General features: G+C 38.1%; 2 protein-coding genes, 1 non-coding gene and 1 pseudogene across 5 annotated transcripts; 1 reads left to right on the plus strand and 3 right to left on the minus strand.

Moving 5' to 3' along the window:
• Positions 1-205: 205 nt before the first annotated feature.
• On the minus strand, positions 206-6,257 carry LOC127625159 (mitotic-spindle organizing protein 2-like). Of its 3 annotated transcripts, XM_052100253.1 has the most exons (5): positions 6,201-6,238; positions 4,263-5,717; positions 3,964-4,089; positions 1,845-1,910; positions 206-1,016 (listed from the first exon to the last, which is right to left on the minus strand). In XM_052100253.1, the coding sequence occupies exons 2-5, from the start codon at positions 4,270-4,272 to the stop codon at positions 865-867; spliced, it is 354 nt and encodes a 117-aa protein (XP_051956213.1). In that variant the 5' UTR covers positions 4,273-5,717; positions 6,201-6,238; the 3' UTR covers positions 206-864. The 3 variants fall into 3 exon arrangements, 1 of the variants encoding a protein (XP_051956213.1); XR_007968263.1 differs by lacking the exon at positions 4,263-5,717 and having other exon boundaries at positions 206-4,089; positions 6,201-6,257; XR_007968262.1 differs by having other exon boundaries at positions 206-5,604; positions 6,201-6,257.
• Positions 6,258-7,797: 1,540 nt separating this feature from the next.
• Positions 7,798-16,807, minus strand: LOC127625147 (uncharacterized). The gene is made up of 8 exons (XM_052100239.1): positions 16,670-16,807; positions 15,510-15,708; positions 13,956-14,146; positions 13,660-13,830; positions 13,038-13,196; positions 12,777-12,911; positions 12,421-12,513; positions 7,798-9,978 (listed from the first exon to the last, which is right to left on the minus strand). Exons 1-8 carry the CDS (start codon positions 16,682-16,684, stop codon positions 9,550-9,552), a joined length of 1,392 nt encoding a protein of 463 aa, XP_051956199.1. The 5' UTR covers positions 16,685-16,807; the 3' UTR covers positions 7,798-9,549.
• A 427-nt stretch (positions 16,808-17,234) lies between these two features.
• On the plus strand, positions 17,235-17,306 carry trnaa-ugc (transfer RNA alanine (anticodon UGC)). The gene has a single exon. It is a non-coding gene; the product is annotated as a tRNA-Ala (tRNA).
• A 626-nt stretch (positions 17,307-17,932) lies between these two features.
• LOC127624547 (lysosomal membrane ascorbate-dependent ferrireductase CYB561A3-like) lies at positions 17,933-20,590 on the minus strand (annotated as a pseudogene).
• Between the last annotated feature and the right edge of the window lie 5,026 nt (positions 20,591-25,616).

The raw sequence follows: 25,616 nt of genomic DNA on the forward strand, positions 1-25,616 counted from the left end.
CTTTCATTGACCATGTTTCTTTTAAATAGACAATTTTAAAAGAGACCATTTCACGCCATATGATATATGAAGTATGCTGATCAAGAGTGGATGTCCAAATGAATCAAGAGGGCAATCACACATTTCTTAGAATGATTGTAACTGCATGGAAAAATGCTTGAGGACCTTGCATGACAAACAAAGTCAGCACTGCTTCATTAAAAATAATTAAGTGTTTATTTTGCTTCATATACGTGCATTGACTTTTAGCAGACCAGTTTACACAGCCATGTGCTTCTTCATGTTAAGCATTTATACAGTATGTATCTGTGTACAAATATTGGGACATGGATTTTACAGAGGGTGTGTTATTAACCAAAGGCAAAATGCAAAGGTACAATTTGAGTAATATACTTGAAAACAAACATACAAAAGAAATCTAAATATATATAAAAGCAGCATTTCACACACAGAAAATATCAAGACAGAATAAATGAACCAGCTTTTGAACTCCTCTAAAACAAAAAGATCAGGTTACATTTCAAAAGTGGAAAATTTGAATAAAGAATTGATGCATTTTTCATAAATAACTGTTTTGGTGTGAATGTGTAAACTCTATTTAGGTCTGATGGTCCCACTAGCAACACCACAGCTGAAAATATACCATACAAAATTACATGCATAAAATTAGCATCTTGAGAGACCATAACTGAAGCTTATGTAAAACAAGGTTTTTCACGCTAAGTATCCTAAAGGAGATAACTACAATGGCTTTAAAACAAGTGTAAATATTTACAGTGAAAACATTTTATTTTTCCAATTCTTCAGGACTCTCAATGACAGCAACAAACGAGTGTAACTTGAGGGAGTTTAGTATGTAGAACTTCAGTTGGAGGTGAGATGAGAAGAGGAGCTGCTACTGCCAGAACTCTTGGCGCTCTTCTGCCCCCTGGTGGCACTGACCTGCCGTGGCACCCGCTGACTGGAACCATCTCTTGCAGTCTTCTCCCCTTGCCCTGAACTTGTTTTACTGCCTACTGAACCACAAATACACACAAGAATGTAACACAAAAGAAAACAATGATTAATACATACAAATATACCATCAGAGTATAAGCAGGCCTCGAGAGAATCTGCAGACTTTTTTTCCTTTGCATTTTTTAAGTGATTTTGGGGCACAATTGGATTTGCTAATGGATTTAGACATGGTAAAATACTACTCTTTCTGGGTGATTCTCACAAAATAACCAGTCTTACCTGTCGGGCCCTATTTTAAGAGCACTAAGTGCTGCTCTATACTTTAAGTCAAACGCAAAGTCAACGTGCATGGCCATGAAATTTTGGTATTTTCGTGCAAGCATGTGCCAAGTCTAAACGCAGGTGGGTTTGGCCAAATCATGTGCACAATGCACTGATGGGCTGGGTCAAGTGTAATTTAATTCTAAGGTTCTTCTCCAGTTATTGCACCATCTGTGTCCTAAAATATAGTCCATTCCCTCAAGCACCAGTGATATAAACAAAAACAGCACATTCATAAGAAGTTGGAAATCAGAATAATGAAAATATTGACACGCTCCTTTTATATGCTTAAACATTTTTTTTATTCTCATCAGCATTTGTAAGCACGCTCCGTTAAATTATAGGAAATGCAAGTATTATTAATAATTTTCATCTACTGACCTAGAAACCATGGCTAATAATAACAGTGATAATGTCAGTATACACACTTCTACCGGTCAATTTTGATTTTAAACAATTACATTTATTTATTGAAAAAGAAAACAATTTAACCAAAAATATTTTTATTTCAAATTACACTTCAAACGAAAATATTATCAAAATGAAGAAATAGAAAAAATTCATACCAACTCCAAACATTTTATCCTCTCCAACTTCTTTCACCGGCACCTTGGGCAGTGACTTAAAAATCACTATGACAACAAGTAGAAAAATACCATACAATTTCGATCATACATACAACTGTAAATATAATATTAATAATTGAAAAATAAACCATGAACTATAGATAGCTAAACACAAAACGTTTTGTGTAATAAGAGGCTACAACTTATTTGATGAGTCACTATATTATCAGAGTTTGGACATGAACCTTATTACCACCTGCTGTTGGAAGTCCAAACTGCAAACGCAGGAATCGAGTTTCGACTTGCTTTTGAAACTTCTGAGCGAAATTACATATTTCTCAGGAAAATAGCAAATTGTGCTTTGTGTCACTTTATTAACGTATCGCACAGTAATAGCACGTATCGCTGCGCTTTGCACACACACAAAAATTGAGCCCGAAAAGAAAATATCCTGGTCATATTTTAACCTCAAATCAACCTTAAGAGAAATATGAAATTATATTTTGCTTAAAGTAAATAAAGCCTACCTTTAGGACCATTAAAGCTTTTCATATTGTGACAATATTTTAAAAACGCTTAATAATTATCATGACCAATGTGTCCGGGCATTTATTTTTTTAAATGATTATTTTCTCCCCTTTTCTCCCCAATTCCCAATGCGCTCCAAGTCCTCATTGCGGCGTAGTGACTCACCTCAATCCGGGTGGCAGAGGACGAATCTCAGTTGCCTCTGCATCTGAGACCATCAATCCACGCATCTTTATCACGCAGCTTGTTGAGTGCATTACCACGGAGACCTAGCGCGTGTGGAGGCTTCACGCTATTCTCCAAGGAATGCACACACAACTCACTACGCACCCCACCGAGAAACCGCAACCACGTTATGGCGACCAAGAGGAGGTTAACCCAACGTGACTCTACCCACCCTAGCATCAGGGCCAATTGGTTGCTTAAGGAAGCCTGACTGGAGTCACTCAGCATGCCCTGGATCGAACTTGCAACTCCAGGTGTGGTAGTCAGCATCTTTACTTGCTTAGCTACCCAGGCCCCTACTGGACATTTTACTTTTACAAATCCCATTGTTTTCAATGAAGATTCTCATTACTATAAAAAAAAAAAAAAATGTTTTACTAGCCTATATTATAGTAAAAAATATTTTTTTGCACAATTAACAAAAATAGGCGATGCCAAGGGAGTTCTAGTATGAAGTTAACTTTTTTTTTTTTATGATAACTGGTGGACAAAACATACATAGCGGTCATGAAAATAAAGTCACATTGTAAAAATTCTTGATGGCCCTAAAATAAGCTTGATTTCCTACATGCAAAAGAGAATTTCAAAAATGTTTCTTTAGATTTTGGAGTAAATTATGAGCATGACATTTTCTTGACAGGTCTTGATTCCTGACAATCACCCTATTGCTAGCTGAAAGCATTACCAATTTGCTAAAATATTTAAAATTGAACATGAGAAGCAGGAGATGCGTTTGTACGTTTTTAAATGGTGGCCATTCAAGTTCTTGGGATGCAGATGCCTGGGGAGTTGAAATATGTAATTTATAGGTGATTTGCAATATTTAATTAGACCCTTTTTTATCCAAGGCAACTTCTAAGAAAACAGTTGCATAGTAATTAGTGATGCAGTGCCAAAGTGAGCAGATACCAACAGTTTCAAGCTAATGATGTTGATGCATGCTTTTCGTTTCAATGTTGATGGAAGGACAAGTTTGCAGGATGCTGGTTTACTAGTGCATTTATTACAGGGTCACATTCGAAACACACCATTAACAGACACTCATTTACCATGAAATGCAGAGGACCCTACTGCTGGATGAGTCACAGAGTCCGTGAAACACATGAAGTGAGCAGATCTAGGGGATTGAACCCCAAAGTTCAGAGCATAGAGCCTGTACATGACAGACACAATCAGCCGAGCATGAGGATGGGAAATGAAGCGGCATGAAACTGAGGCAGGAATTAGTTATGACAAGTTTGTTATGTCAGCGAGAGAAATGTGAAATAGTCCATCATGGGAATGAATAGAAGACCTTGAACTTGAAAGCATCTGTATTAAAAGGGTAGGATGGCCCAAAGCTAAAAGAGAGAGAATGAGGAAAAACCTTGAGCGCTTGTGTCACCAGAGCTGTAGACCACTATCTTAGACCCTCCCCTTGGTGGGCGGGTTGCAGAGGCAGTGGGAGGGGCTGCAGTTTTAATGCTCTTTCCAGAAACCACACACTCCTCTTCTACAGGAAGTCATATGCAGATCACCAAATCGAAATATAGTGGAACAAAACAGCAGAGGAAACATGGATAGGGTAATCAGAGGATAGAGTCCGAAAGGTTCGATGTGTAACAAGATGAAAAAAACAAAAAGAAAACTAATACCTAATAAACTATTATCTGTTGGTAAATTTACCTGGAAACATCCTTGCAAATAAACAGTGCTCATCCTTCTTGCATACTTTATGTAGGTCTAATGGCTTTGCAAAACTTTTTAAAATAAATCATCCAAAGACCTAAATGCTGAAGTATGGAAAGTAACAATTGTTTAAAAAAATGAATGTCCCACTCCTCACATATTTTAAGAAAATTCTGATGAAAATAATTTTTTTTTTTTTAAGTATGTTTCTTAAGTATAATTCAAATTCATCATCAAAATTGTGTTTAGTCAAATGGATCCAAACCTTAAAACAAATACTTTTCAACATACCATTGCATTTGTTTTTATCTAATGAAGTTCTTTAGTAAGGATCTGCACAACATAACCTAAAACACAACATTGGTCTAATTTTGTTGCACAAAAGAGCATCACATTATAAATGAAAACGTTGATGAAAACTTCTATTCAGTACAACATCTTGCTTGTGATATATATATATATATATATAAAATATACAGTATGTTATATTGTGCTGTACTGATGTTCAGGCTGTCGGTTGATAGTCAGTTGCCAGTATTGTTTAGAGTGAATATAATTTATGACAGTCCAGTGTAAGATAATAAGATTAATAAAGTGCAGTGCTGATGTATATTGATCGAGAGAGATCAAAAGTTCAAAAGTCTGATTGCATGGGGGAAGAAGCAGTCATGTAGTCCGCTGGTGCGGGTCCTGATGCTACGTTACCGCCTGCCTGATTGTAGCAGTGAGAGCAGCCCGTGGCTTGGGTGGCTGGACTCTCTGATGATCCTCTGAGCTTTTTTCACACACCACCTGGTATATATGTACTGGAGAGAGGGAAGCTAGCCTCCGATGATGTGTCTAGCAGGTCGCACCACACTTTGCAGGGCTTTGCGGTTGAGGGCAGTGCTGTTGCCATACCAGGCAGTGATGCAGCCAGTCAGGATGCTCTCTACACTGCTGGTGTAGAACAGTGTGAGGATGTAGTGGTCTTACTCCTCTCTGTAGGCTCTTCAGAGTCTTTCTTCATTGTCAGTGATCAGACCTACCACAGTCGTATCGTCAGCAAACTTAATGATGGCATTGGAGCCATGTGTTGCCACACAGTCATGTGTGTACAGGGAATACAGGATTGGGCTGAGTACACAGCCCTGCGGGGCTCCAGTGTTGAGGGTCAATGATGAGGAGATGTTGCTGCCCATTCTAGCCACCTGACGTCTGATTGACAAGAAGTCCAGGATCCAGCTGCACAGCGAGCGGTTTAAGTCCAGAGCTTCACCTCAAGCTTGGAGGGCACTGTGGTGTTGAATGCTGAGCTGTAGTCTACAAACAGCATTCTCACATATGTGTTCCTTTTTTCCTGATGGGAGAGAGCAGTGTGTATGTAGATGCAATGACATCATCAGTAGAGCATATGCAAACTGCAGTGAGTCCAGAGAAGGAGGCAGCACAGAGCAGATGTAATCTCTGTGTCTGTAAACCCACAAAACAACCCAATGCTTGAGTAAAACATTATACAGCGGATCATATACGGTACTCGAGATAACAATACAAGTGAAGTCCATGTTAAGTCATTTCACAATGACCAAAAAGAAGTAGGCTAGTCACAAATACTCTTTTAATTACAAAATGTGCATTAATTCAGTCATTCGTTCGTTCAATGAACGGTTTCGCTTACAACCCCTTTTATAAATCAAACGAGGCAGACCAGCGTGGCTATAACGTATTAATATATCAACAACTCTAATAAAATATTATGTAAAAAAAACTTTTAGTAAACAATGCAATGTTCATACACATAAATACAGCGTGCATTGTCAGACCACTATCCAATTTTCACAACCAAGCTAATATTAGAGCCAAGCTTACATGCAAGCCAGTTTGTCTGTATAGCTATTAGCAGGTTAGAAAAACATTTCGTTTCTGCTCAAAATTCAACTGTAATACGATACTCACAAATAATAAGATGCGCGCGCACTCCCTCTAGGTTTGTGTGTGTTTGGCAGGTTGTCGATAACTCTACACAGGATATTTACTGCCACCGTCTGGACTGGAGCATGCAATCATTCCTACAGGGGGCGCTCGACGGCTCCGAAATCAAATTCCTCTTATAGCTCTATTAAAAATAGAGCACGTTTTTGCTGTTCCACTGCAGACATTTGTACTTGAAAAGAAGAATAGGCCTAGTCGTTAAAATATATTGATAGCAAAGATTAGAACCTGAAATACGAATTTAGTTTTTCAAACTTCTTTTTCAAATTTTTTTAGTTTCCGATTAGTTCTAGTTTGATAAAAAAAAAAATTGGGGCTAAAGGCCGCCCTTCAGGAAAATGCACTTTTTTGATATTTCATTTCCTTGTATTATATATTGATCAAGCAACAAATTTTGTGTGAAAAGAAACAACAACAGAAGGTTGTTTTGATTAAATTCTGTTTAAAAAAAAAAGGTGGTAAGGGGGTTATAAAGCCCCAGGGCATTTATAGCGAAATAGTGTAGATATTGGGGCAATTTTATAAAGCAAGATTTGTCAATTGATGCAAATAATTCTAAGACATCAAGATACTTTTTTGGGTAACAAATTAAGAGAAAGTGTATTCATAATTACTACTTCAGAAAACAGTGCACCATTTTTCCTGTTAATTTCAAACACATTTGTCATTTCATTACATCTTAAGTAATTGGATTAGTCAATGTAAGCCCACTTTGAGCATTTTTCATAACAAATCTATTTGCCTCACTTAAGAAAAACAATGTGTTTAATGGGGTTCTTTGGCCCCTACAACGGGGGGCTTTTCGCCCCAAAAACCATCCTTTTGCCAGCATCCTGTCACTTTGTCAGTCATGTTTGTTGTTGTGACAGAGCTTGATGTCTGGGTCCTAGCAACCTGAATTTTTTAAATAGTACATACTTATATCATACTTGTATATTAATATGTACTGTAATGTACTGCACTGTAAGTGTTGGGTCTATGTGAGCCATTGTGACATTTTTTAGGTTTTAAATGTATGATTTTTCATCAGTATGTGTGGCAGAGCTAATTGCATAACCACCAGTGGGGAAAAGCTATGGTAAAGAAAACGGCAAATTTGACAGATCTTTTTAAAGTGATAAACTAAAAGTTGACTTAATGTTTGCAAACGTTACATATGATGACTTATGATGTGAAATAGAATTAAAAACTAATGTTTTCTATAAAAATAATTTTTCCTCTGTACAACTTTACCAACACTGATCTAAAAAGCATCTCCAAAGGCGGTTCTTCCCAGTATTGGGTATTTCTTAACCTTTGCTTTTGACAAATGTATGAAACATCCTGAGCTTTCTATAAAGGTATAATGTCAGGTTTGAATTTGGATCACAATTAAAAGTGACAAAAAAGTAACATTTCCAAAAGTGTCCTACTTTGCCCATATTCACCCTACCGTTTATACATATACAAAAATATGTTTTATTGTATTTTAGTTCGTTTTGGAGTTATGAAAAGGCATTTTAGATTAGTTTCTGCTTTTTCCAATCATTTCACTTTAATTTCAGTGAATGGAAATGTTTCATTTAGTAATGATAATAATAACACTAGTTCCAGTGAAAAGTTCCAAAAATATGACTGCATCATTCACTTGTCTCACTGAACAAAAGTTTGACTAAATCAAGACGCAGACCTAACGTCAATTACATGTCAGTGAATTTCAAAACGGATGTCACGTCGTCCACCTGTCGCAGCGAAGTGATTAGTAATTTAGCTAAAACTGCAACAGGGTATTTAACACAGCTCAGTGAAGCCTTACTTGCATGGAATATAGGACCCGTTTATACTTGGCATTAACATGAAATCACCTATCACCTGATCAGAACATGGCACATTTACATTTGTCCACATCAAGTAGCTTATGTCCAGATTACATCATGAAATACAACACCATGGCAAAGACCTCACCTGATTCTAAACCAAGGATAAAGTATGATATTCCAAGGATATTCAAGGATTCTGTTTGACAGGGGTTTATGATTTCAAGTATAAAAAGACCAGAAGAGTTGAAATAGGACTTAAAATAGGACTACAATTTACTGTAGATCTATTGTTCCTGACCAACCATTTATGTCACCCTTTAAAATGGCCCCTTTCTAATTTCTTAATTCTCGTTCCTGGTCTTGTTCAAGTGGTCAATCTCTGTAATCTTTCATTAAATTGAGTTCTCTTTTTGGCCAACGTCACCCTTAGACAATCCAATATAAAACATCCTTTGAATCATAACAGCATCAGAGCAAATTTGAGAAGTCAATGTCATAAAACAGCAACGTTTAAATAACACATGTGTGGTGATGTGGGCATGGCCAAACAATGTATGTGGAGAGCGAGGCCGGGAGAGGAAGAACGGTAAGGATTGACACCTGTGGGAAATTATCTTTAACAGTTGTTGTTGTTGTTACAGTGAGAGCTGGAGAGGGATAAGAGGGCAGTTCAGATGGCTGGAAGGGAGAGAGAGAGAGAAATGCATGCAGCAGAGGGATTGTGTGTGCATTGTTGCTGAAAAGAAAAACCCTTTGTGTTTTGTGGATGCTGGTGAGGGTCTTGAACATTTCAGCCAGTGGTGAAGACTCCATGACGGTGTTTTCTTCCTCCTAAACCCGGGTTTTTGGCACCAATGTGACAGGTTCTTTAACTCTCTTCGTGAAGGAAGCGGCAGCCAGATCAACAATACACATAAGCTTTTATTTTCCACACTTTTCAGTCTACATGCAAAGGTTTTTGCTTTTCAGCAACAATGCACACACATAATCACTCTGCTGCATGCGTCTCTCTCTCCTCCGGCAGTCTGGACCGCCCTCTTACCTCTCCAGCTCTCACTGTAACAACAGCTGTTAGAGATCATTTCCCACAGGTGTCCATCTTTACCATTCTTCCTCTCCCGGCCTCGTTCTCCACAGACATCGCTTGGCCACGCTCAAATCACCACAACATGTCTGCATGGTTGCAACCTCTGAATCAAAATGTCCAGCGTGGGTACATACAGTAGTTTACATAAAAATCTGTACAATACATTTTCTGTCTAATATTTTGGATCGTAGAAAAGTAACAATCGTTCATGATTTATTTTTTTTTTGCCCACTACTAGTAAGGCAAAATCAAATGCCTGTATCTCTTAAAAACAGCTAAAATTGTCCAAGTGTATTTCGCCAGGGATAGAATATGGACAGATCACTATACATATATAATTTTTGGCCAGTAATGTGTGGCCAGTGTAACCACAATTCCTAATAATGACAAGGAGGAGGAATGGAGTATTTGTAATGTAAAGTGACTCTTAACAGACTCTCTGTACTTTGGTTTCTACTGTCTCTTCGGATTCATCCACTGAACTGCGTTTCTTAGATGACATAAATGCCAGTGTCACTTGCTGTTTATCCTCTAAAATCTTGGATGTAGTCAATCCAGTGTTTGGCAAATCTATGTCCAAGCTTGGGCTCTCCAAACAGGGTATTGAATCAGCTGGCTCTAATCCCAGCTCTGAAGATTCATGCTGCTCAGCTTGTAGTTGAACATCCATATCTTCCAGTCCTGTTAAAGTGCCACTGATTTCTTCAGCTTGCGGTTCCTCTGGATCTACACTGAGCTCCAGTGTCCCCTTGTGGCCATTGATTGGCATGCTGTATGCACTGGAGAGGATCTCTCTCCTGAGTGAGGCTAGCTGCGCCTGCAGCAGTTCTTTGTGCTGAGCTTCAAGACTCTCCACCTGACAATGTAAAAGAAAGAACAAAGTAATCCAGTAAGCTTGCTGCTTTAAATTTTTCAAAACAGTCAACATGAATTATGCAACAATTCAGCCCCACGAAGCCAAACGTAGTAACTATGCCAACACTGAGACTAAGAAAAATGGCTTCAGAGTTTTTAAATTGTCGAACGAAATGTGGATTATAAAATATTCAATACCTTTTCTATAAATCTGAGCAAAAATAAGCCAAACCCATCTGTCACAGGAAAGATCAGTCTAAGAGACTAGATTTCTGTACCAGATAATTCAATTTTGATACAGCATCCTGACACAGCCTTAGCAGGGCAGAATATGACTCTCCTAATTAGTATGCCTGGTACATCATTAGTCACAGAGAGACATACTTGGCAAATATACATAAAAATTGCTAAGGAGCAGGGGTATACTGAAAAGTGACTGAAGTTCAGGCATGAAACTCTACATGTCACAAACACTACATAGGTACTTTGAACTTATGGGTTCACCAATTGGCTCGCTCACATGTGATATGTTAAGACAATCGGCTAGCATGGTGCAAGCTGTTAGGTCCTTTGACATGTAATCTGGTGGCAAATCAAGACATTTACTCTTTTTATAACATTTCAATTGCAGCACACTTTGAAACTTTTATCTCTGAAAATAATTTTTCATAAATTTTCTTCTTGTAAACAGTAGGGGTGTAACCCTGGTGTCCTGACCAAATTACCCCATTGCCCCTAATCAATCATGGCCTCCTAATAATCCCCATCCATGAATTGGCTCCATCACTCTACTCTCTCCACTCCACCAACAGCTGGTGTGTGGTGAGCGTACTGGCGCACTATGGCTGCCATCGCTTCATCCAAGTGGATGAATAATAATACAATCAAAATAAAAACCACTTGACTTGCTGTACACTGATGGTGGTTGAGGAGAGTCCCCTGGTCGTAATGTAAAGTGCTCTGAAAGTGTAGTATCAGGAAAGCGCTTTACAAATGTAACATTCATTAATTCATCTATCAGCTTGGACAGTAAGGTCTGCGTTTGGCCATGAAACATAGAAGCATGTCTTTAACATGGTAGGCCTTAGCCAAATCTGGCCTTGCACAAATCGATCCTTATTAGACCATTAGTTTAAATAAATCCACACATAGCAAGGTAAAGTCACTAAATAAATAAGTTAAATAAGTTCTAGACTTTCTGATCCAGGTACACATTAAGCCGATTTTTCCAGTGATTTTCAGGTGTGAGCTTTATATTTATGCATTTGGCAGATGCTTTTATCCAAAGCGACTTACAGTGCACTTATTACAGCGACAATCCCCCCGGAGCAACTTGGATTAAGTGTCTTGCTCAAGGACACAATGGTGGTGGCTGTGGGGATCGAACCAGCGACCTTCTGATTACCAGTTATGTGCTTTAGTCCTATGTGCACCATGCCACCACCACTGTCATGCTAATGAGAGCTTCTGCTTTTACTGAAGAACTGAAAAGACGTCAAGCTGATCTGAGCATTTTCATTTGAGATCACTCAGAGCGGAGACACAACAGTCTGTTTTATTGAATAGAATTTCTTTACTCAGCTGCATATGGACATACACGTTTAACGGCAAGCCTTGAGGGGATAAATACACGCACACACACTTTCACAAGGTAAAGTTACTCCAGGAATCGCATCCTAAATCACTCTACAATTTGTATGTTCACACAGTTCTCCTGTTATTTTGGCAGGCTCCATGTGACAGGGAATCAGAGAGAGAGAGAGAGAGAGAGAGAGAGAGAGAGAGAGAGAGAGAGTGTGTGCGGTGAGTTAGTATGTCGGTCACCCCTTCACCATTCTTAAACGGCAAGTGTCATCTGACTAAAGAGAGATCTTGGCAAAACAGTCGCAATGTACGACTCCCTCTGCCAAAAGAGTTGTTTGATAGTCTTGATGCCAGCTTTAGGTGTCAGGTCACTTAGTTGTTTAAGCAATTCAACCAAGCTTGCCAAGGCACACATAGCTAGCAACCACCGCGCACATGGCTCTTCGGAGCAGCAGCAGAGAACAGGTTTTGCCAATAAGTATGCTTGCTTTGTGCTATACGTTTGTGCAACTTTCATGCTTTATTGTGGGATAGTATATATGTCTAATTGTGCAGCAGCATGTCCTACATGCTTGATGCAGCATGTCATGGGTTTTGTCTAATTGTGCAGAAGCAACAGCATGTCCGCATGACTAACTTAGCATTTCTGTGAATGTTCTAGCAGTAGCAAGTCTCCATACCTGCTCTGCAGCAGAAGCGTAGCAGATCTAGTTCGGCAAGACCAAAATCCTATGAATGTCATACCCAAATGCCTTTATTCAATGGCACAATGGTGACTGGACTGTGATAATACATTTCTGATTAGCACTTAATCTACCTCTACTCTTCTAAAGAGCGCGTATACATTCAGAACACTTACGAGTTTGACCACCTTTTGCTGGCTGTGGTCTGGACATTGATATGCTTGCAGTTCCTCAAACATCCTTACATTAGACTGAACCAGGCTTGCAACCTTATAATAATGGGAGACGAAACAATAGAAGTTATCAAAAACATGCATCAGACATATATTCAACAGCCATATCAAGCCCTACTGAAGAATATTAAGGAATAATTCACCCAAGAAATGCAAATGCTGTCTTCATTTCATGACAGAACATGAGTAAATGACAGCATTGTCATTTTGGGCAAGCTATTACTTCTTTTGTTTCAAAACAATTCAAAAGAGTTAATTCAATAATGTAGATATTTGTCAACTTACTCTCAAAGGCATACCTGCTCTTTAAGCTGTTTTATTTCAGTTTGTAGTGTCCTCTCCATAGTCTCCTTCTCTTGGCGTAGTGTGTCAATCTGTTGGTGAAGTTCCAGGAGTCGTTTCTGTAGCAGAGTCTGTTCAATACCCTCAGCCTCCTGAAATCACACAGACAAAGATTTTAGCAAGACCCTTGACACTTCTTAAAAAGCACCAAAAATGGACAAATCAAAGTGTCACTTTCTTTTGTCCGAGTTCAGGAAAAAGGTTCACAATGATGATACCTGTTCAGTGAGAATATCAGTGGATGTGTCATAGATCACGCTGCCTCCCTGTCCATCAGGGTCCATAAGGACAAGAGTCTGTGTCCCATCAGATGAATGCTGGGAAGACCCCACCTCCTCTTCAGCACCCAATGGGAATCCATTTCTCTCACCATCTTCCTTGAAAAACACAATGAAGTTGTCAACACTATTTCAATGCCAAATATGCTCAGTATTAACTTATGCTTTCTGATGAATATGCATTGAAAGGACAGTTCACTCAAAATGTTTTACTTCTGTCACTTACTTAACCCTCATGTTGCTCCAAAACCATATGACTTCCTTTCTTTAATGGAACACAAAAGGAGATATCAGGTGGAATTGTAGCCTCAACCACCATTCACTTTCATTTATATGGAAAAAAGATGCAATAAATGTGAATGGTGACTGAAGCTAACATAACCTCTTTTATTCCTCAGTAAATCCTCAGTAAAAGTGAAAAAAAAAAAGAACAAAAAAAGTCATACGGCATTGGAATAGCGTGAGGTTGAGTAAAAGATTACAGAATTTTCATACATCATGGGGTAACTAGCCATTTAACTGAAGCTTTGAAATACCATTGTTAGTGTTTGAGTTTGTCTACCTTTGGCTCCACAGTTAATAGGGTTTCAGAGCCAGCAGTCAGAATGGGCTGGGTTAAGATTGATCCAATGCTAGTGTCATCTCCGCCTGTTCCAAAACTCACTGCCAGTCCTTCATATGCTTTAGCATGAGCCTCTGAACTCTCTCCATAATACTGTCGACAATTCACATTCTGAACATAAGCACATAAGCAAAATTAAGATTATTATGCATTTGTTATATGGCAGTATGGATCTGTGAACAAGGATAAACTGACAGGCATCTAACCTGTGAAACCCCCATGTTATACACATTTACCTGTGTGACTTGGATTTGAAATGTGGTGTGGGGATTTCGAAAGTGCGTCTTAAAATGCTTGATGGCTTCATCCCTCCTGTTGAAACCATTTCTGCAGCGGTAACAGTGCCAATGAGCACCCTTAAACCTTTTTTCTCCTTTAATTGTGCCCACAATTTCACAATGGTTACAGCATCGCAGCACCTTCAAGCCTGTTAAAAAATAAAGTGTAATACAAAGACTAACACCTCAAATGGGACAGATCAACAAACATGCATCACTAATGTTTTATTAAATATAATCTATACTATTACTTGCATCTAGGTACACATTGCGAGACAAAAGCAGTTGTTTATACAGTGCATCTGGAAAGTATTCACAGCGCTTCACTTTTTCCACATTTTGTTATGTTACAGGCTTATTCCAAAATGGATTAAATTCATTATTTTCCTCAAAATTCTACAAACAATTCCCCATAATGACAATGTGAAAGAAGTTTGTTTGAAATCTTTGCAAATTTATAAAAAAATAAAACATTTTAAAAAACACATGTATATATAGTATTCACAGCCTTTGCCATGACACTCAAAATTTAGCTCAGGTGCATCCTGTTTCCACTGATCATCCTTGAGATGTTTCTACAACTTGATTGGAGTCCATCTGTGGTAAATTCAGTTGATTGGACATGATTTGGAAAGGCACACACCTGTCTATATAAGGTCCCACAGTTATCAGTGCATGTCAAAGCACAAACAAGCCATGATGTTCAAGGAATTGTCTGTAGACCTCCGAGATAGAATTATATCGAGCCACAGATCTGGGGAAGGGTACAGAAAAAAGTCTGCAGCATTGAAGGTCCCAATGAGCACAGTGGCCTCCATCTTCTGTAAATGGAAGAAGTTTGGAACCACCAGGACTCCTCCTAGAGCTGGCCGCCCAGCCAAACTGAGCAATCGGGGGAGAAGAGCCTTAGTCAGGGAGGTGACCAAGAACCCGATGGTCACTCTCTCACAGAGCTCCAGCATTTCTCTTTGGAGAGAGGAGAACCTTCCAGAAGAACAACCATCTCTGCAGCACTCCACCAATCAGGCCTGTATGGTAGAGCGGCCAGACGGAAGCCACTCCTAAGTAAAAAGGCACATGACAGCCTGCCTGGAGTTTGCCAAAAGGCACCTGAAGGACTCCGACCATGAGAAACAAAAGATTGAACTCTTTGTCCTGAATGGCAAGCGTCACGTCTGGAGGAAACCAGACACCTCTCATCACCTGGCCAATACCATCCCTACAGTGAAGCATGGAGGTGGCAGCATCATGCTCTGGGGATGTTTTTTTATAATTATGTACATGTGTTTTTTTTACATTTGCAAAGATTTAAAACAAACTTCTTTCACGTTGTCATTATGGGGTATTGTTTGTAGAATTGAGGAAAATAATGAATTAAATCAATTTGGTAATAAGGCTGTAACATAAAAAAATTTGGAAAAAGTGAAGCGCTGTGAATACTTTCTGGATACACTATATATAAGCTCTATAAGTCACTAAATGTAAAGATTCTATAGTCTCAGTGTTTATCACCTGCAAAATCTATGCCTTTGTCCACATGTTTGATGCGGAAGTGAGCTCTCAGGATGACAGGGTCTTGGTAAGCCTCTGCAATAGAACACAGAGGGCAGTGCATGTGCACTCCTTTCTGCTGCCCTGCACACTTCTCATCCTGACACAGCACAGGAGTGTATGTATGTTCTGTTCCCCTGATACGAACCGAGGGATGGGCCTAGAAAAACAGCAGAAAAGAAGGCCACATGTTGTGCATGCGTCTCTAAAAGATAACTGATTGTGACAATCACTTTGGTGTCAACAGTTTCCACCGTTGCTCATTTAAATATTATTTAAACTCTGTTAGATTTATTAGTATAGAGGTTTTCACAACACATACTGTTCCTAAGCAGCTTTACAAATAAAAGTGTCTTAAAAACACCCCAGTCGGCAATTCAAATGTGACCGTGGAAAGAAAATCTCCATAGATGAGAAAGAAACCAAGTTTTTGAGGTGCCTACCTCCCTCGGGCTGGCACACATTTAAAAACATTCTTATGTGCATGCATGCATATAAACACAAATGTTATTTTTACAAGACATACGGAATCCAGCCATTGTACTAATGATAAAATGAAGTTTTTGTAAACTACAAAGATAATTAATGTATGTAGTTATAATTACTCATTTAAACTTGAATCAGTTGCAGAATGTGTTAACTCATAATTTAAGTGAACTGCAGATGTTTTACCTTCAGATTTTCTTTTAATCTGTATATTTTAGAGCCCCTAGTGGTAAACACAAGCAATGCCACAGAAAATCAATGAATTGAATCATGAACAAATGCCAAATTGTCCAAAAAGCTCTTGTCTGCAGACAGCATTCTATTATTCATGAATATGAATGCAAATTAATTACAGATGTTTAAATGGGCACCTGAGACATAACGCATCACTTTGCGCTATGTCTAGCCTGTATCTTATAGGGCCTGTAGCTCAATAAATCTAAAACAAATACTAAGGAATTATTATCTGATCACATAAGAGTTAATAAGACAAATAGTGGCTATTCCACTTTTTTTTTTAAATTGGTCTAAAAAGTAAAAAAAAATAATAATACAGCTTTTGCAGTTTATGAAGCTAACAACTTTAGCACGCTAACGCAAAACTCACAGTATTTTCCGTTTAAGCTGTCACTCACCACAAAAGCTGACATGCTTCTTATATGATACAGATATCCGCTTTAAAATCAGTTGTCCGGTGGTAGTCTTTAGCCTATCCAAAACACCTTATCAGAGCGGCTGTGTGTGGTTCGTCATTTCTGCGTGCACACATTTAATCACTTGCACGTTTCCAGCTACATAAACACTGATGAATGCGATGACGATTCATCGTTTTTAGAATTCTACTTAAATGAACCTCATTGGCCATCCGTATATATGGTGGAACTGTAAACCAATCACCGCTGTAATCACTGAGTATGGGAAGTTGACATCAACCGCAATAGATCTTTTATTTTTTTATTAAAATGCTTCTGTTTTAATCATCGTTATATACGTAATTATCATATTTATATTATTTACCACTCTTTTACTATTTATACAATTCATTCTGTTTTCAAATGTAGTTACAAATGTGGCTTCTGACGATTTGGATATTAAAGATAATTTTTCATGTTTTGCCAAGTGAGAAGCATTACAGTTTGCCATAGTTTAGCGTTTGGAAAGATTGTTTAATTTAATTTAATTTCACTTAGTTGAGCACAAGGGGATGTAGCTCAGTGGTAGAGCGCATGCTTTGCATGTATGAGGCCCCGGGTTCAATCCCCGGCATCTCCACATTTTTATGTTATCATCGATGAATGTAAAATATAATACGAAATAACAGTAGATAACATAAAGCGGCAATGTAAAAGCAACTTCGCAGAAAATGGCAAAGAAATTAATTTATTTGGTTTTATTTGCAATTCTCTTCCTGACCAGAAGAGGTCTTCCTCTAGTTTTATAACATGTCAATTCGCTGGAATTCGGTGGGCTCATAAATACATATTTTGGATTTAAAGCCTAGATAAACATAGCATAAAATAATAAACATAGCATATAATAATTTAACAGACACCAGTCACCTTATTTCCAAATAATACAGACCAAATCCTGGTCAGTGCATAATTTTGTTTATTAAAATTAAGGGATCATAAAGTGCTTTGCATGTAAATATGTGATATTATGCACGTTTCTCAACAGTGACAACACACATTTATTTATTCACATTTGTTGTTGTTTATGCCTGTTGTGATGTACAGCTGTAGAATATATACAATGCACATATATTAGTAGGCTATACTGTATATATTGAGGAGTTTACAGTATATCTTAATCTATGCATAATCTGAACTGTAATCTTGGTTGTAGTGGCAAATAATATAAATAATAATACTTTCTCTTCAGTTTACAACATTTTTGTGTCATCTTAAATCAGAGGTCATCATACTCACCCTGTTGCTCTCATGCTCAAACTATTGATTCTTCCATTTCTGATTGGACAGAATATTTTAACACTACCAGTCCAAAAATAGCAACCAAAATACTTAACTAGTGTGTGAACAGAGCTCCAGTAGGCAAAGCTGTATATGCTTTTATATTGCTATAATCTCTCCCGTTTCTACAGAGAGACAAATTATTAGGAACAGCAGTGTCTGGAACAGCTACAATCAGACCTGACATTAATAAAACAATCAAAGCAATTCAAAGATAGGGCACAATGGGGCAAAATACACCCCTTGAGCAAATTTGGCTTTGGTCACAAACGCATCAAGATTACAAATAGATATTTTTTTATTTTTATTTAATATTGATGGATCAACTTAATTTGTGTGAAAGTAAATAATAAAGGGAGGTTGTTTTGATTAAAAAGGCTCCTGGGGGTTTAAAGTGAAATCATGTACATATATGGACAATAGTTATAGTGCAGAATTTGTAAACTAATGCAGATAATTTTGAGACAGCAAGATGCTTTTTTCCCAAATAATTCTCAAACGATGAACAAAACCAGGAGCTCTCTTGCACCATGTATGCTCTCACATCTCTAACATGAGAGAGTGCCAGAAAGAGGTGCTGCAAAACTCTGGTTCTTAAAGGGGCCACGTCCAAGTTAAATTACTTTTCACCCCAAAGATCATCCTTTCACTTATTGGGCAGTTTTTGAAAACTTTTTGATTTAATGACCTTAAACAAAACTGAAAATGATAAATAAGTATTTTATCTCAAAAGAAATTTGTTATTTTCAAGGATTTGTATTAGCTACATATATTTGCAAAATTTTACAAATGAGATTTTATATGACCTTTTCATATTGCCTTAAAATCAAACTTACAAGACATATTTTGCAGTGCATAGTGACAAACAGGTGTTTAGGAAAGTGCTGTGGTGGTTTTTGTTGCTATTTAGTGTTATGAGAGAAAATAAAATCAATTGAGCTTTTTACTCTGTGGAGACTTTAGCCCCTTCCCCTCCTTTTCTTTAAAAAAAAAACAAAATACAAATATATATAAAATATATGTATAAATCAATAAAAAAATATATATAATATGTATAAATCAATAATAATAATAATAATAATATATATATATATATATATATATATATATACTATATATAAAAATCAATAAAAAATTGGGTAATAATGAGTTTCAAAAGTATAGGCCAAGATGTAAACAACATATGTGTTAAGATGATTTCAGTGTGCTAAAATCGCTTACTAACCTTTTCTGTGTAAAGTTATATCCAATTTTACGACTTAGTTGCATAAACCCTAAAATGACTGTAAAAACAACAATTTACAGCTCAAATAATCCATAAGTTTTAAAAGAAGAATTCATTTAAGCATTTTAAAAAAATTATTAGCTTCACATTTCTCCACTTAAACCCTCCAAAAATGCAACCCACAATATTCCTTTAATGGGGTAAAGTGTAGGTTGAAAATGCCTTTAATGTGGTATTAGGATTGCAGAGTCATTCACAGTGTCAGTAGTTTCTCATCGATTCCCGACAGGCTGGAGATGAGACTTAGAATGAAGATGGCCATGCCCATTGAGATGTCGATCGGTTTCACAAGGGCTCTAACTGCCAAAGGGGTCCAGGGCAATAAGAAGGCCCCTAGACCTACAAACCACAATCAAGTGGTAAGAAAAAGGCACAGGGAGACGATGATGTCAAGCACCATTCTTATGGAATTTGATGGAGTAGAACTCCATACCTATAAGGAGCTAACAAGCATGGAGCAATGAAAATTGTGTGACATTTTAGTCATGAGGTTCATATACAACACACTGGGTAGCACATATGTAGTACCTGCAAAGTGACCAGCGCCACTGTGGAGATTCCAGTCCAGCTGTGAAGGAAATACAGGTGAGGTATGTTGAAGGCACGGTGAAAATCAAAGACAGCACACACGCCAAGCATGGCGCGCACCACTGCAACAAACAACAGCCCTACATTGGCCATCTTAAGCTGCGTTCACACTGCCAGCTACTTTGTCGCTGCATGTTGCCAGTGGCTGGTGGTTAGGTCTCTAGTAGTGTGTATGGAGAGTCTAATCAGCACTGTTTCTTTACAAAAAATATTATTTTTAAAATATAAGGATCACGTGAGCTCTGCCATCTTCTATCATATTGGCTGTCGCTCCCGAAAGTTGCTCTTCATTTGCCTAAAGTTAAACATTTCTCAACTTTGTCGCATTGCTGGACAACCCCACATCTGGTCGCCAGTGGTCGCTCCTGTTGCCAGAAGTCACCAGCTCTCATTGAAAGTGAATGAGATTTGGTCGCTGCATGTCGCTGGCAGTGTGAACGCAGCTTTACACCACCACCTGCACCAGGTGAGGGGAACTCGGTATAGGACTATGGCTTTAAGAAAATTGAGAATGACAGACATAATTACAAAGAGGGAGAGAAAAATATAAGACTTGGTCACAAAATTGTTAAATACAGAGTCAAAGGTGTCTGTAATTTTTCATTGTAAAAATAGTCTTTTTTTTAAATCCAAGAATTTGCAGAGAAAACATTAAGGCATTTGAGGTTTCCCCGACAAGAGTTTACTCTGGCACTGTGGTGATATCGAAACATTGCTCTATATTGTTTGAGGTTTCCGACCAGCCACACACAGCAGCATTGGCTCAACCAATGGCATGAGTTTGGGGTGGGACTATCTGTTTGTTCTACTAAATGGCAGACTGAAGGAGTGATTGGAAAACCAGTTTGAAAAATTGCAATTTTGTCATTCCATTTAGTGAAACTATACAGATATTTACACACATTTCACCTTTAAAGAATGCAAAGACACTTGCACATTTTCAGTGAGGTTCTTCACTAACAATGTTTTTGACATGTATCATGGTAAAATACCATGTTTGTGTTGACCTGCACTATGGAATTCTTTTTAGTACCTTGAAGTACCCAGTAAATATGGTGGTAATGACCTCCATATTATATATTAAAGTACCATAGTATTACCATCTGCTACTACTACTGTACCATTATGGTAACTCCACAGTATTTGTTGCACTTTGGGTTGAGCTTTTCTCCAATGCTATTCTACACCTGTCTGAATTTTTTTTTTAAAGTTTCTAAGTCTCTAACTTCACATCTATGCTTCACAAACAAGCAGCTTTCATCTCGCTATTCATATTGATTATTAATTACTGTGTGCGCAGCTTGAAACAGGTGTCCATTAAAGATGAGCAGAGCTGCCTGTTTATTAAAAAACTACTTGTTATCTCATTATGCATTTACTGACAATTCATTGTTTAATTTGTGGAAAATATCATTTACACAACTAAAGAAGTGATATGTTAGAACTTTTGTCAAGCACAAACTTTGGCAAAGAAATACTTTGTTGTTTTTCAGAGTACACATTTAGCAATGGTGCCATTATAAGCATTAAATAAAAGAGTAGTTAGACCTTTTGTTAATCTAAATGTCTTTGTGTCGCTTTTGGTTCAAACCTGAATCAGCAGTGGCTTTGGACTGCATGTTATGCAACCACCATGGTAAGAAGTGAAGACATATGTCATATGAAGGGACTCCATCAGTGCCGGTCTGACCTCCATCTGTGAGATAGACTGGCTTCCATTCTTTTGGCTAATACTCAAGTGAATACTTTGATTATTTCAAATCGTTTTTCTTTGCCATTTGTCTTCACAATGCACCCTTTCCTCACTGTTCTTCCTGAAGTATAGAGTGACTTTTGACTTTGATCTCAAAGCAAAGGGTAGGCTACCACTAAAATGAAAGGCAGTTCTTTCTTTTGTGATGTCATCACGTCAATCACAGACTGAAAAGCAACAATACCTCTTTGATCAAACACGATGTTTGAAAGTTCATTATTAAAAGCCATGGCTCTTAAAAGTGGTTGAATCAAATTTCAATCAAACATAATTATTGTTCTCTTCAGGGTCACCAGCAATTGGTGACTGGTAATAATTTGCTCTGCATCATTCTATCAGCAGAAGTGTGAAGAGGACAAGAAATACTTTTGAAACTATCTAGAGTTGTCAGTTAGCTTCACAATTGATTTCACAATATAAATTGTGTTCCAAAACAAGCAGAATAACATTATTCCTACTTCCACGTGTTCAGAGTTTCAGGTGCAATTTCGATGTCAGTCCAGGTAAGATATCAAGGGTATCAGAGATTTGGGAGACTTTGAATACAAATGTCAATGCACACTTCATTCTGTCACATGGTCTGAAAGACCTTTCAGACCTGAAGAACAGAACTGGCAGTGCATACTGTATATAAGGCTTCCAATGCCTTTTAAAAATTCCACAGTTCGTGTGTATTTACACCATTGTCATTCAAATTACTTTTGGAAACATTCGTCATATTGAGACATCATTACATTATCAAGCTAGTTTCAACATGACTTCAACTACTCAGAAACATACATATTTTGTAACCTGTAAGTTCTCCTTGCGCATATAGCTGAAGTGCATTTTTATGAGCGCTCCTTTGTGGGATCAAGTTTAAGAAATTACTAACCGACAATCAGGCATTATTTTCATTCTCTGTGCTGTGCTATTGTATGAGTTTCTTTCTTAAATGAACATACCTTTTCAAGTTTCCAGTGAATTTACTTAAAATATATAGGTATGAAGCATTTTTGCATCACACATTTTAAATAAATCAAACACATAATATTTTCAGTGCCAGTATCAGCTCATCAGTCATTATCAGTCATAGCTGCTGCTATTTTTTCTAATATTCAAAGAATAAGCTATATTTTATGCAATTTTCTTCAGGAAACATCCATTAGGGATGAGAGAGTCAGAGAAATTGAATCCTCACATTGTGTTAGATTCTGCTTTTTTATAAGTGAATTCATGTAAATGCATTTGGCTTATTGAGAGGAGAGATAATACTTTCTGGTACTGTGTCCTTATCCATTTAATTAGTGACTTTTAGTTGAAACCATTACATTTTGATGTCGGGTTTGTCCATATATATATATACATATGTCATATTTTCTGGCCAAATTTATTTAAAGGTGAAGTGTATTATGTATGCACAACTAGCAGCACCAAAGGAACTGCAAAAGTTATCTTTTTCTTTTATTATTATTATTTTTTTAAATCCAAATACCTCCCACTACCCCTTTTGTCCAGCCCCCATCTGCCATTGGTTGATCAAACAAGTGTCCTCCCCAAACCTACACCTTTAGATGAGCCAGAAATTGACATGTCGGAGCACTCAAACAAAATATTGTTTTGAAATTGTCAAAGAGTCACAGTGTTTACCAACTCGGTGCCATGACTAGTTATCATGATTATTACGCGATGGTGAAATTGTAAGAAAACGTACAAAAATGCATAACTTCAAGTCCCATTGATAAAAATAAATGAACCAATAAACAATGTTATACATTTTTTTTTTCGAGTTAAACCCCTAACCCAATTCTAATCCTAACCATAAAGTTTAACCCCTCACTCAAACTCTATCACCTAACCAATATTTTAATAGAAAAATTCCTTTTGTGTGCCATGGAAGAGAAAATAACATCAGGAAATAAGATGATGGATGCGTATTACAGGTTAATGAAGTACATCAGTCATTTGTATTACATGAATTAATCTAAAATTAGTATAAAACATATAATTTCATACATGCCAAGTCGTATGATATGTTACGATACGTGCATATGATCTCGTATAAATAATTACATGTTTTCATGGGACTCTGTAGGTGTTTACACTGTGATTTTCAAGAATGATTCCCTATGAATGTCTTACTTTTTAGTTGTGCTTGCACATTAAACTGGTATATGATTCATATATACTGGTTCAGTGCTGCGCTCACACACACATGTGGAGGAATGTAAACACACCAGAATAAATTAGGAAAACTCCAGTGGTGAGTAGGAAGGCTTACAGTTGAACTGGAAAGCTCCACACCAAGGCAGCCGTCATCATGATGATCAGTAATCAGGAAATGTCTTCTGGTGTGTCACAAATTCTGCAATAATATTGCATATTTTATCCCACTGAAATGTTCATTCTGCAGTACAGCACTGATTTAGAGTGGGATGTAGATGTACATTTTTTGGTATTAACAACAGTGAGGTTATCTAAAACATCTATAAAAAGTAAAACGTTAACACTTAATTTAAGTGGCGAAATGATTCTGACATTGTGACTGAGTTAGGACTCCTTTCATCTGGTTCTTATTGATTGAAATCTCTTGGAATTTCTGAAGGCAAACAAAACCAGTTATACTTATTTAAACTAAAATAAATATTGTAGCCTATTTGTTTAAGGATTAATGCATTTCTTTTTTATCTTACATTTTTTTCATGCATTTTGCATTTGCCGTTATAAAAAGTACCAAAACATAGTTTTTGTTGTTGTTTTAACTGTGTCATTTTTAACAAGACCATAGTAAGCACATGGAATATGGATTTTCACTACCATGGATCCATGCATGCATCCAGGGGCAACTTGCACTCAGACACTCATTAGACAGCGATTCTGGTGGCCATCATTAGCGTAGGACGTATGTCGATTCGTAGCTGCTCGCCCCATTTGCGCGACTAATAAGATGACCTGTGAACCCCCACCCGGGCTCCTTCAACCGCTGCCTGTCCCTTTGAGACCCTGGTCGCACATAGCCATGGATTTCAGTAACTGCCCCCCCCTCCCATGGCAACACAGTCGTTTTGACTGTAGTGTTCTCGAAGGAGGCTCATTTTATTCCCCTCCCAAAATTATTTTCAGCGAGGAACCACATCTTCCGCATTCCATGGCCTCCCGGTTGATGTGGTTTCTGACAGAGGCCCCCAATTTGTGTCACGTTTTTGGGCAGAACAGCTGGGGGCTACGGTGAATTTGTCCACTGGGTTTCATCCCCATAAAAATGGGCAAGCTGAGTGGGCGAATCAAGAGTTGGAAAAGGCCCTGCGCTGTGTGGGCTCCTGTAATCCATCTTCTTGGAGCGATCATTTAGTCTGGGTCGAGTATGCCCACAACTCCTTGCAGTCATAGTCTACAGGGTTATCACGCATCCGGTGCAGCCTCGATTATCTGCCCCCTCTGTTCCCCACACAAGAACCCGACGTTCAAGTTCTGTCCGTCCTTGCGATGCACCCAGAAAGCTGCCAGAAAAGCCCTCATACGGACTGGCTCTCGGATTAAGCGGTTGGTGGACCATTACTGTGCTAAGGCCCCAATTTACACGTGCAGGCAGAAGGTTTGGCTGTCCTCTTAGGAGATCCTGCTCCGAGTTCCCTCACATAAGCTGGGTCCCATCAAGTTTATCAGGCCATTTCCCATCACCACGGTCATTAGTCCGGTGGTGGTCTGTCTCAAACTACCTCCTTACCTTAAGCATATTCAACCCATTTTCCACGTCTCCAAAATCAAACCTGTTTTGCATTCTGAATTACACCCTGCCACACCCGTCCCACCTCCTCCACGCCTTGTTTATGGCTCCCTGGCATACATGGTCAGGAGACGGATCGACGTCAGGTGGAGGGGCAGAGGGTTCCAATACCTGTTTGACTGGGAGGGTTATGGACCTGAGGAGAGATGCTGGGTCCCAGCTTGGGACATCCTTGACTACGCCCTCAGAAATCAGATTAGCGTGCTGTGCAATTATACCA

Source organism: Xyrauchen texanus, chromosome 31, assembly GCF_025860055.1.
Source record: "Xyrauchen texanus isolate HMW12.3.18 chromosome 31, RBS_HiC_50CHRs, whole genome shotgun sequence".
Taxonomy (NCBI): Eukaryota; Metazoa; Chordata; class Actinopteri; order Cypriniformes; family Catostomidae; genus Xyrauchen; species Xyrauchen texanus.

Coding starts and splice junctions, on each gene's coding strand:
- LOC127625159 (XM_052100253.1), bottom strand. Junction 1,911..3,963: donor TGGTGACACAAGCGCTCAAG/GTTTTTCCTCAT, acceptor TTGTTGTCATAG/TGATTTTTAAGTCACTGCCC. Junction 1,017..1,844: donor GGATAAAATGTTTGGAGTTG/GTATGAATTTTT, acceptor TTTGTGGTTCAG/TAGGCAGTAAAACAAGTTCA.
- LOC127625147 (XM_052100239.1), bottom strand. Junction 13,831..13,955: donor TTCAAATCCAAGTCACACAG/GTAAATGTGTAT, acceptor GCTTATGTTCAG/AATGTGAATTGTCGACAGTA. Junction 12,912..13,037: donor CTGATATTCTCACTGAACAG/GTATCATCATTG, acceptor GTGTGATTTCAG/GAGGCTGAGGGTATTGAACA.